The 12,789-nt window shown below is 38.8% G+C and overlaps 1 protein-coding gene across 1 annotated transcript; it reads right to left on the bottom strand.

The window, feature by feature from the left end:
- Positions 1-10,780: 10,780 nt before the first annotated feature.
- Positions 10,781-12,576, bottom strand: LOC124092044 (zinc finger protein 14-like). Its single transcript, XM_058579040.1, has one exon. It carries the CDS (start codon positions 12,468-12,470, stop codon positions 10,875-10,877), a length of 1,596 nt encoding a protein of 531 aa, XP_058435023.1. The 5' UTR covers positions 12,471-12,576; the 3' UTR covers positions 10,781-10,874.
- Between the last annotated feature and the right edge of the window lie 213 nt (positions 12,577-12,789).

The following is a 12,789-nucleotide window of genomic DNA, read 5'->3' on the forward strand; positions in this document are numbered from 1 at the left end:
CTGGGTGCCCTGACCACCACACGCTGGGCAGCTGGCCTCCAAGTCCACCCTGAGCTGTGAATTCTGTTTTTTCTAAAAATCCCTCTCCTAGTGATTTAGGGGTTTAGGGAGCTGGTGGCAGGGAGGGTGCTGGTACAGAGGGCAGATCCAGCACTTAGGGCCACGGTGCCTGCTGCCCCCGACATCCACGGTGCTCATTTCCTTCAGAGGCTAGTGCTTGGTCCAGTTACTCAGCAGATCTGCTGAGAGCCTACTGTGCCACAGCCCCTGAGCCAGGGGTTACACAGGTGATGCAGTAGGCCCCAGCTTGTCCCTAAACAGCACTCACTCGTGCTGATGGGCCCAGGCCTCAAGGGTTCCTAGTTGTTTGGGGTCTTTTGCTAAAGCCATGGAAGCCCCAGCTCTTCTCATTCACCATTGTCCACTCTCCACCCTGGACTCCTCCTCTCAGCTCTCTGCTCAACCTCAGCCCACTGTGGGAGCTCCAGAAGGGGACATGGCCTCATGCCACACCCACTGGCCTCTCCCCTGGTCCAGACAGAGTCTGCGTCCTCACTCCTCCCTACACACTTGCCAGGGGGCCTGAGCTTCCGGAGCCCTCTTGTCTCTGCTGCTGCCCTGATGACCCGGGCAGACTCCCTCCAGGGCTGACCCTGCTGCTCAGTCTGTGCAGAATGTTTCAGAGCCTCAGGGCTGCGGTAGCACCTCCTTGGAGTGGCCTCCACAGTGCTGCTGCCCAGCGGTCCCTCTGTCCTTCCTCTCTGTTCTATTTCCCTTTCTGCTACTATGGCCTTCATAACCTCATAGCATACATTTGACCTTATTCTATTTTTTTAAGAGAATTTTTTTTAATATTTATTTTTTAGTTTTATTTTTTCGGTGGACACAACATCTTTGTTTGTATGTGGTGCTGAGGATCGAACCTGGGCCGCACGCATGCCAGACGAGTGCGCTACCCCTTGAGCCACATCCGCAGCCCCTTGACCTTATTCTAAATCAAATGTAAAGAAGAGCTGGGCATGTGGATCAGTGGTTAAGTGCCCATAGGTTCAATACTACATGCCAGAAAATTAAAATTTAAAAAAAAATTAAAAAGAATGGTTCTGATTGTACCTTCAGTATAATTTCTAAGACATCTTTTGTTCTCCCAAGATCATCAAAATTTCCTTTTTTTCATGTTGCCCTGAGAATTTTAGTAATTTCAGTATTTGCATATATGTGTGCTTCATGAGTGTATTGTTTTTTTTTTCACTTTTTAAAATGTGTTCTTTTTTGATATACGTGACATTAGAATATATTTTGAAATATTATACATACATGGAGTATAACTTATTAGGAGCCAGGCTTTTGGGTGTACATGATGTGAAGTTACCCTAGTCTCTAGTCATATATTAACATAGAAATAGTTTGTCCCATTCAGTCTACTCCCTTTTCTATGCCCTCTGCCTCCCATCCCATAATTTCCCTTTGTCTAATCCAATGGACTTTTATTTTTTCCTCCCCCCCGTGTGTGTGTGTGTGTCTGTGACATTTTCTTTATCCATTCATCTGCTGAAGGTCACAAGAGCTACCATGAATTCAGCTGCTATAAACATTGATTTGACTGAGCTACTGTAGTTTGCTGATTTTAATTCCTTTTAGTTACAAATTGAGGGGTGGAATAATTGGGTTAAATTACGTTTCTCTTCCAAATTTTCGGAGGAATCTTCACACTCTTTTCCAGAGTGGTTGCACCAATCTGAAGTCCCACCAGCAATGTATGAGTGAATCTTTCCCCCATATTCTCACCAATATTTACTCTTACTTATATTTCTGGTGTTTTCCCTCCTGACTGGAGTGAGATGGAATGGCAAGGTAGTTTTAATTTGCATATCTCTAATTGTTAGATATGTTGAAATTTTTTTTTCTATATTTCTTGACCATGAATGACTGTGTATTTAATGTGTGACTGGTGCTGGGACTCCAGCTTCATCATTTTGCAGGACAACTTTTGCATTTTATAGAAGCATTTTAGAAAATAATTCTCTTCATTGATGTTTTTAATCCATTTGCTAAAATGAACTGTTCACAATTGTGTGCTTCATTCTATCTTCAAATGTTTTCATTGGTTTATAAGACTCTTTTCTCATGAAAGAGCTTGGTGGCAGACACCTCATACCAAAACCTCATAAATTTTGGAGAGAAATCTGCCCAAATCATTAAAAATTGTTGGCAATTCCATAAAAAGATGCTAAGAACAAAACATAGAGTCTTAAAGACAGCGGGCTGATCCTATGACCTCCTGGGAAAATTGCTGATAGTGTTGTTTGTTTTTCTTCTGGCATCTGAGGTCTAACTTCAGTGGGTATTAGAAGAGTTCAGTCTGCATGTTGTGTCAGTGGTGCCATTACTGATATAATGGGCAAGTGCTGACATTTGCTTTCAAGCAAACTAAGTTCAGAGAGATGCGAAAGTTCTCCAAGGAGATGTGTGTGTGAAAAAACAGTGCACCAATATTCTGATTGCCTCCACCATTTACAGCCTGGAATGTGGTCAGGGCCTGCACTCAGCACCTCTGATTAATTCAGTATCCTTCAGGGCCTTTTCAGGGAAAGCAACTGACAAGAACAGCAGAGATTGTACCTTAGTGCATTCAATCTGCAATTCCAAGATACCTTAAGGTAGAAAGCGTATATAAAATGTAAACCTATTCCTACTGATTCAGTGTCTGGTGAGGGCTGCATTCTTGTTTAACATGGTGCCTTCTTCTGTGTCTTCACTTGGAGGAGGGTGAACAAACTCACTAGGAACCATTTGTCAAAGGTCCTGATTCAATTGAAGAGTCCGTACATTCATGACATGATAGTCACTTTCCACAAGTTTTATCTCTTAAAACCATCAACACAGGTTATGATTATGATACCTGAGTTTTGGAGGAAACAGACATTCCCCCCATAGCACATTCCCATCAATTTTCATATCTGAATTCTGTATTTTACCTCCTACCCCCTTGTACTCTCCTTCCCAGGGCTGCCTTGGTGCACAGACCTCTGCACATTCACAGAGTTCCAGTCCCAGGAGGGCTCTGTGAGAGCTTCAAGGCTATGCTTTTGGACCTAGATGTTTATTCAAGCCAAAGCCAGCATGGTGAAAATATTGCAGAGAAAATGATTGATGGTCCTGAATCAGCAGCAAGAGATAATGGAGTGCATATGTGGTGTGAGCATGTGATAGTAAAGCAAGAGTGACTCCATTTTGTTTCTTAACTCCATTTTGTAAAACACCATGCCAACTGTAAGGGTCATGACAGGGCAAGATGTTCTTTTCCTTTTGCTATAGAAACCTTTCAGAACCAAGAACTTGGGCTGGAGATATGGCTCAAATGGTAACACGCTCACCTGGCATGCAAGGAGCTTTGGGTTCAATCCTCAGCACCACATTAAAATAAAATAAAGATGTTGTGTCCACCAAAAACTAAAAAAGTAAATATTAAATAATTCTCTCTCTCTCTCTCTCTTTAAAACAAAGAACACACAACAACCTAATGGGGCTCTGTTTCTGTAACTGGGTGACTGGACAAATTGTGATTGGCTAAGAATCCTTCCACATGACTGCACTCCTCCACTTCTGTAACCTGGCTTGATTGCATTGGCTAGACCCCCAAAGGTCACTTTTGTGGTTTTCAGGCTTATAAGGAGTGCCATTGCACTTGTTCAGGGCTGATCAGGGGGACAGCTTTACTATCTTGTCAGTATCCACTGGTGTGTTTCAATAAAGGCTTGATTTGATTGTGAGTGGTGTGGAAGTCAGTTTATGAAACCCTGGGATGATGCTTTAACAAGCACAAAAGTTGATAAATCTCTTTATAAAGAGACCCATTTTCACAGGATGCAGTCATACAGGCTTGTAATCTCGAAAGCTCCAGAGGCTGAGATGGGAGTATCACCAGTTCAAAGCCAGCCTCAGCAAGATTGAAGTGCTAAGCTAGTCAGTGAGACCTTGTCTCTAAATAAAACAAAATTGGGCTGGGGATGTGGATCAGTGACTGAGTGCCCCTGAGTTCAATACACAGTAAAAAAAAAAAAAAAAAAGCCACAGATATCAGGAATAGTGTGTCTCCATTTATTAAAGAAAAAAGAAGAAACACTAAACTCCACATTCAGTGAAATAGGAAAGCCAAAGCCATCTTGGGGACATTTGTGGAGATGTAACTTAGATCAATGAGGGACAGACAACTAAGCATGGAATAGAGGAGTATGTGGAGGAGATGGACATCCAGGAGGATGAGAATGATCATGGATAGGTTGTCAATTATTGCGATTAGGAAGATGAGAATAATGCAAACAAAGAGAAAACACTAAATCTGTTTTTTATATTTTTTATTATTTTGTACTGGAGATTGAGCAGGAGTGCACAACAACTGAGGATCATTTCCAGACCATTTAGTTTTTATTTTGACAATGGGTCTCACTAAGTTGCTCAGGACCTCACAAGGTGATAAGGCTGTGTAAGGGTGCAATCCTTCTCCCTCAGCCTCTTGGACCACTGGAAGTATAGGTGAGTGACAGTGTGCCCAACAAGACTAACTCTTAATGATGGAAACAATTCCAACAAGATGAAATCAGTTGACACTGATCATAAGATGCTACAGAGCTTTAATATGGTTTACCATAAAGTGACCCACAAGAAGCAGTATGTTAAGTAATGATTAAGTCAATTTTGAAAATTTCTTTGTGGAATCAGGCTGTGTGTTATCCATTCAATGCATACATCAGAAATGAAGAACCAGTTTTATGCATTTGAGAAAAGGAAATCTCAAGTTCTTCCTTAGAGATTAATATTTTCTAAGATAAATTATGACAAAATTGTTTTGTAAGAAACTTCAAAATGTACAGAACAATAAAATTTTTCTAACATCAGTAGAATAAGAATGTCTTATATCCATAAATAAACTTACAAATTATTATATGCAATTGTTTTCCCAGAACATAGACATAAAAAATTTATGTAAATGCATCCAATAAAGGTCCATATTACAAAATTCTTTAAAAATGTTCACAGTGGGATCTATTTCTTCCATATTTATTCATTAAGATTTATTACCAAAATTTCACTTTTATTATTCACTGTAAGGAAATATGGTTTTTCCTTCTCAAGTGGTGCTTTCTCAGCCCTTCCAGGTGCAGCACATCTTAAGTCAGGAAACATTTTTTTTGTTGTTGTTCTAAAATTTATACTGAATTTTTACTGCCAAGACCTCACATATTTAGTCAGGAAATTCATACTCTGGCTTTTCACTGTTCACCTCCATCTAGTCTCCTTTTGGTCTTCATCCAATCTCCAGAGTGTTGTAGAATGTCGTTCCCATATCTGATATTTATCCCCATGTTCACTTCAGATTCCCAGCTGCGCCCAAGCTCTTCACAAACAGCATTTGTGTTATGTCTCTGTGCTTCTGTGATGCTTATGCACCAAAACCACAGATTTATGGGCCCTTCAAAAATCATGTGACAGAAAACCTTTCATTTGCCTAAGTGGAAGAAGGAACTGTCATCCTGACAATATTCAGATCAGAGGAGTATAGGGGATTTTGTTCTTCATGAAGTGGATCACTGGACAATTTTGAGAGGTACTCCCCAAGTTTCTGTGATTTTTTGGCTTATGTATTATGTTAGAGCTGAAGTTTAACGGACTTGAGTAAAGCTCACATAATGAAACCTAAAGATGCAAACAATTAATCTTGTGTGCACATGCATGCACAAACACACACTCACACACAAACACACACACACACACACACACAAACGATACTCACTACCACCCAGCCACAAACAAGTGTATTTGCTAGGTTGGAAGTGACTGAAAGAATGGTCACTTTACAGGAAATTTCACAACTTTGGGGAAGACTCAGCTGTCATTAAATCAAAACACCATGTCTGTTTAATTTTTCCCTTTATTTTATTTATTCATATTTATATGCTGCTGAGGATTGCACACAGGGTCTCACACATGCTAGGTGAATGCTCTTCTGCTGAGCCACAATCCCAGCCCCATGTCTTTTTAATTTTAAGAGATAAAGAGAAAAGGCTGTTGGAAAATTAATTACAATGATTGGCAAAAATATGAAATACAATTTTATAGGTCAAACTGGATAAATCTAACAAAAGGAAGATGAGCCAGAAGCAACAGCATGAGATAATTGACATGGGGCTGAGGCTGGGGCTCAGGGGTAGAGCACTCGCCTAGCACGTGTGAGGCCCTGGGTTTGATCCTCAGCACCACATAAAAACAAATAAATAAAAGAAAACAGAAAAGAGAGACATAATAAAAGAGAACTAATGGATGCTTACAGACATTCATAGAAATATGTATAAAAATAATAATGCAATGTTTATATATATATGTATGTATGTATGTATGTATATATATATATATATATATATATATATCTTTACCTAATATAAAAGAAAAAACTTTTAAATGAACTTCAGTTATTTTAAACTTGGATGGACAAATGTATTTTTTTGTTTAATTAGGTAGAATCCTGAGTATTTATTGAGCAATAGATATTTAATTATGGTATGAACTTTAAAAATTGGTAAAAAAAATTGAGAACAGTAAATTATTGTTTAAATATCATTTCAAACCAACATGAAAAGAACAGATTAGATTGATAACCTCATGTATCTAACTAAGTTATTAGGAAGTAAAAACATTCTATGTAAAATCACATGATACTACAATAATTTGTCATTAATTCATATTAATTACTGAGAGTTCCCAGAGAAGGAACTGTCCCTCATGGCCTTTGCAATATTATTATTTTTTAAATCTAATACATGCTTTTGACTGAACTTGATCATTTCACAGCATTCTTGAACTGCTAAACCATGCCTGAGAATCCGAAGAAGAAAATGGTATAATGGACAGTTCCAACCACCCATCGAAACAGTTTATTAAAACCTGATCCATATTCAACTCATTGAGTTGCTTAGAAACTCTATTTGTGAAAGCTGGCTTTGAAATCACAATCCTCCTGTCTCAGCATGCTGACAAAATAAGATTTCAGCTGTGTACCACTACACCTGGTGATTGAAAAGCATTTTGAGAATTTTACACTTTTTCATAAAATTATAACAAGTGTTTAAATTTAAGTCTGCTGCAGGTCTTCCAAATGTCAAGGACACTATGTCATTAAATAAATCTCTTTATATTCATCCCAGTTCATTCCACAAAAGCATCTCACTATGAAATTTTGTGGGAAAATTCATGTGTGAAATAAAATGTGTCTCAAGGCCCAAGAGGTTACTTGTAATGGGGTTTGGCATCCATATCATGTCATCAGTATAGCAAAGGATCTTTTAATTATCTTCCTACTGGCTCAGATACTCACCTAAACACATCAGAAGGTGGCCATCCACCTGCCAGCTATATGCCTACACTATTGACCAGAAGTCGTAGGCACATCCTCACAGAAGATACTATGGCCCTAACAGAAGTCTGATTTCTGCACTGATGTACTCACCAGGACGAAACTCTACAGAGAATGTTCCCACCCCAGAAAATTTCCATTCACTCATATGCTTCACACTGGGCAGTAGCAAGCATGCAACCCTTGCCTTCCGAAAAAGGATTTATCACATAAAAATTCTGACTGCAACAAGTGATTACATACCACTACGCAATATTTTTATTTAATCAGAAATATCAAATTAGGCAATTGCCAAAACGTCTTATTAGGTGGAATGAAAGTTTTCAGTACTCCTGGGGAGCTTTCAAAACTATCTTTTAAAGACTTAAGTGCATATTTGGTAGCTTAAGCTGCATTTATTGAAAACAGAAGTGCCACAGCACTGTCTTTTGACCATTTGTTTCTAAATGAACAGTATGAGATGCACCCCTAAAGGCTGGTAACAGAGATAGCAGTGACAATCACCCCATCTTTAGTATGTTTGATACATTTAATACTTGGACACAAGTATGTAAGAAACACTTATCAATGACCACACAAGATCCATGACACTAGAATACTAGAGTGTGGGTGAGGTTTAACCCAGGACAATCCAGTGAAAACCTTACCCTGAGCAGAAATCGCTTTCTCCACAGCATGGACTGTACAATGTAGATCTGCTTGAAGGCTTTAGGTAGCACCTGAAGTAGAGCCACAGGCATCCTCTGACACTTGTCAAAGGCCATTTGGTTCGACTCTAGAGATTGGTGAATTCAGGAGCCATTTTTTAAAATTCTCATGCATGTTCCAGCAATATACTATAAAATCGTTCCAAGTCAAAGCAAAAATGGCCTTAATGTGGACCACCAAAAAAGCACTATCCAAGTAAAACATTACTAAGAGATAAAAAATCATTCCATCCTCAACCCCTTTTCCCACTTTACTCATTTTTGGTTAAATATAATTTGTGGTAACCTCAGACTAAACTGAAACCTTAAATTATAAACCACAGCCATTTATAGATGACATGAATACAGTTCATATCATGGTGGCATGTTTCAGGAAGCATAATACAACCAGGGAAACCTGCAGAGTCTTCCCTGAGGTGGAGCACATGGCAGGTCAATGTGGATCACTTAAATCTCACTCTTACAGCAGATGAGAAGCCAGGTTCTCTGCTGGAAGCCACGCTCTTTTTACTTTGCAGGGTACCTGGGATAGGGGAAGAGTGTGTAAGGGCTCCACACGTCAGGCAGAGTTGCCCACCCTGTGGCACACACCTGGGAAACCTCAGGGCAGTGTACCATGGTTCCACAGTAAGGGAAGATGCCCTCACCATGGCATAGACCTGGGATCAGGTTTTCAGAAAACATACAGGACCTGGGCATGCTAGCATGTGTCTGTAATGTCAATGCCGATAGCATAAGAATTGAAATTTTACACTCAGCCTCAGAAACACAGTGCGGCCCTCTATCAAAATAAAAAATAAAAAGGGCTAGGGATTGGTTTCAGAGCTTAAGCACTTCAGACTTGATGATGTTGATGATGTAATTTTTATTACCCTCGTCATTCTCTGAACCTAAGAATTATATCCAAAACCTCTCACAATGTTTCTTTGTCACAACATATATGAAAGTTATAAAATATTTGAGGAGAAAATATCTGAACTAAACATGGGCCTGGAAAAAGGTTTTTTGATTATGAGACCAGAGTTTTAAATATATTTTCTTGGCTGACTCCTTTATTGGAAAAGGTGGACTACATGAGAGAACACATACTTACAGAAAATAGAAAAATGAAAACTCTAAATTTTTTCCATATATTTCTATGTATAAAATTATAATGCATACAAGATTTTACACACAAGTGTATGCACAGTATATATAAGATTATGTCATAATGTTTGAGAGTTGACTACAGATGCAAAAAAAACCCCATAAAAACAGGAAAATTGAATCTAATAATAAGAGAGATTTAACCCAGAAAGGATGAGGCTTTCTTGTCTTCATGCTGATGCCATCCTTTGGCCACTCCAGGGTGCATTTCATTACCTATTAATAGACAGAGGAGAAATGAAGGAACACACACTTTTCCACACCTATAATCATTTTCTCAAAAAAAGAAAAAACAGTTGATTGCTGAAGGCATTGCATGACTATATCAGGGGGAGGCAGGAGGATCACAAGTTCAAATCCAGCCTCAGCAACTTAGGACCTAAGCAATCCAATTAGAACAGTTCTCAAAATTGGAAAAAAAAAAAAAAAAAATATATATATATATATATATATATATATATATATATATATATACATACACACACATACATACATACATATATCTGTGATTTGGCTCAGTGGTTAAGTATCTCTGGGTTGAATCTCTCATAACAAAACAAATAAATAAATAAAAGAAAAGAAAAATTTCTTCAAGTCTGAAAAAGTCCAACTAAATCTGAATCAACTGAAGGTCCCACTACATTTCTACATACAAGGCTTTTCTACACTGAGTTTTTCCATGATGCTCAAAGGGACATGAAAAGTTGAAAGTGTTACAACCTGTTTTAAAGAGCAGAACTTTTGTCCCTGATATGAATCATTTTGTATTACAGAAACTGGGAAAGTTGAATACAGCCCCACATTGCTTATCCACAGGATTGTTTACAGTACGAATGCATTCATAAAACTAAACAAATTAGAACCCTTGAGCCCTTTTTATTCCTTACATGCATAGAATGTATTCATTTTGGCCTGAGTCTTTCCAAAAGAATCTTCCCAGTCCACAGAGGAAACTGAAAAGATAAGAACACTTCCCACATTTCTTATATTCACAGAGCTTCTCTACATGAGTAGTTTCATATGTGAGAAGAAAAATTAGTCAGAAATATATTTTGATGGGTTGTAGCAAATCTCCCAAATTCAGAGGGCTTGTTTTCCAGTGTGAGGGAAATGGCTTTGAAGGCAACAGAGAAAATGGACTGATTTGTCATATATTTTTTATATTTAAAGGGTTATTCAGTCAGATGTGGTGATATCTGCCTTTAATGTCTGAGATTCGGGAGGCTAAGGCTGAAGGATCACAAGTTTGAGGCCACTTTCAGCACCTTCACAAGACTCTAAGGAACACAGCAAATAACTATCTCAAAATTAAAAAAAAAAAGAAATACAAATGTTGCTCAGTGTTAGAGTTCCACCAGGCTAACGCTCCATTACTATATCTATATCTATATCTATATCTATCTATCTATCTATATATATACACACACATATACTTGGCAGTGGGAGCCTTTTCTTGTCTTTGAAGGTGGCAAGAAATACTGATTTATCCACATTTCACATTCAAAGGATTTTTCTCCAGTAAATTTACTACATATTTATGAGGGAAACAGTAGTAACAGTAGACTTTGCCAATTGTTTTCATGAGCAAACCTCTCTACAGTATGTGTTCTTCAATGTGTGTAAAGATGAGGTGATGTAGCAAAGGCCTTTTCACATTTTTGATATTCATAGGGCTTCTCTACAGTATGCAATTTTTCATGTTGGTGAAGGTTAGAGGATGTAGCAAAGGCTTTCCCACATTGTTGACATTCATAGGGCTTCTCTCCACTATGTGTTCTTAAATGATTTTGAAGGTAAGAGGACCGAGTGAAGGCTTTGCCACATTGTTTACATTCATATGGCCTCTCTCCAGTATGAGTTCTTTTATGTGTTTGAAGGTGAGAGGACTGAGTGAAGGCTTTCCCACACTGCTCACATTCATAGGGCCTCTCTCCAGTATGTGTTCTTAAATGATTTTGAAGGTAAGAGGACCGAGTGAAGGCTTTGCCACACTGCTTACATTCATGGAGCTTCTCTCTTGTATGAATTTTTACATGTACGTGAAATTTACAGGATCTAGCAAAGGCTTTTCCACATTGTTTGCATTCATAGGTCTTCTCTCCAGTATGTGTTCTTTTATGGTTTAGAAGACTAGAGGACTTACTGTAGGCTTTGCCACACTGATTACATGCATAGGGCTTCTCTTCAGTGTGAGTTCTTCCGTGTCTGTAAAGATCACTGGATGTAGCAAAGGCTTTGCCACACTGCTTACATTCAAAAGGCTTCTCTCCAGTATGCGTTCTCCTATGTTTCTGAAGGTCAGAGAACTGAGTGAAGGCTTTGCCACACTGCTTACATTCATGGAGATTCTCTCTTGTATGAGTTCTTACATGTACTTGAAATTGACAGGATCTAGCAAAGGCTTTTCCACATTGTTTGCATTCATAGGGCTTCTCTCCAGTATGCGTTCTTTTATGGTTTAGAAGATGAGAGGACTGAGTGAAGGCTTTGCCACACTGATTACATTCAAAGGGCTTCTCTCCAGTGTGAATTCTTCCGTGTCTGTAAAGATCCCCGGATCTACCAAAGGCTTTTCCACACTGCTTACATTCATACGGGTTATCTCCATTATGTGTTCTTTCATGGTTTAGAAGATAAGAGGACTGAGTGAAGGACTTGCCACACTGCTTACATGCATAGGGCCTCTTTCCAGTGTGAGTTTTTCCATGTTTATGAAGCTGATGGGATCTAGCAAAGGCTTTTCCACATCGTTTACCTTCATAGGGTTTCTCTCCAGTATGTGTTCTCTGGTGTATTCTGAATAAACAGGGATGAGCAAATTGTTTCCCACATAGCTTGCATTTAAAACGTGTATTCCCACTGTGCCTTATCGTGTGAGTTGGAAGACTTGTGAGTGTAATGAAGCTTTGATCACCTTGTTTATATTCATAGAATTTCTTTCTAGAATGAGTCTCTTCATGTCTCCTCAAAAAAGATAGGAAAGGAAAGGCTTTCCCACATACCTCACATTGAAAAGATTTGCCTCCACTGCGTGTTCTCATGTGTCTTGGAACACCCGGGAGAGAAGAAAAGGCTTCACAACATTTTTGACCTTCACGGGGTTGCCATCCATGAGTTTTTTCATGTCTTTGAATGTCACTGGGACAACTGATGACTTTCCCACATAGTGTACTTTCATGAGGTTCATCTGCAGATTGTATTAACATTTGTCTCTGAACACTTTCAAGAGAAACCAGAGATTGCCTGTACTGTTTAAATTCACATGGCTTCTCTTCACAGTCCTCATGCTTGTAGAATTTGATTCCAGAGTGAGAACTGGTCTGCCTATAAAGGAAGGAAGGGCATATGAAGTCTTTTGCACACATGATGCAGTCATTTGGACTTACTCTATTACACTATTTCTATGTCCAGTTAAAAATTGGCATCTCATTGAAAGTTTCCCCAAACTAGCTTCTTTGCCTTTGAATTTCAAGATATAACTTCTTTGAAGAACAATACTCACATTATCAGTGCTTAACTCATGCA

The sequence above is a fragment of the Marmota monax genome, unplaced genomic scaffold (genome assembly GCF_021218885.2).
Source record: "Marmota monax isolate L192 unplaced genomic scaffold, Marmota_monax_Labrador192_F-V1.1 WCK01_AAM20220418_F8-fsc00168, whole genome shotgun sequence".
Classification (NCBI taxonomy): Eukaryota; Metazoa; Chordata; class Mammalia; order Rodentia; family Sciuridae; genus Marmota; species Marmota monax.

Excerpts from the sequence above, each read along its gene's own strand:
- LOC124092044 (XM_058579040.1), bottom strand. The coding sequence starts at position 12,470 with ATGTTAATACAATCTGCAGATGAACCTCATGAAAGTACACTATGTGGG.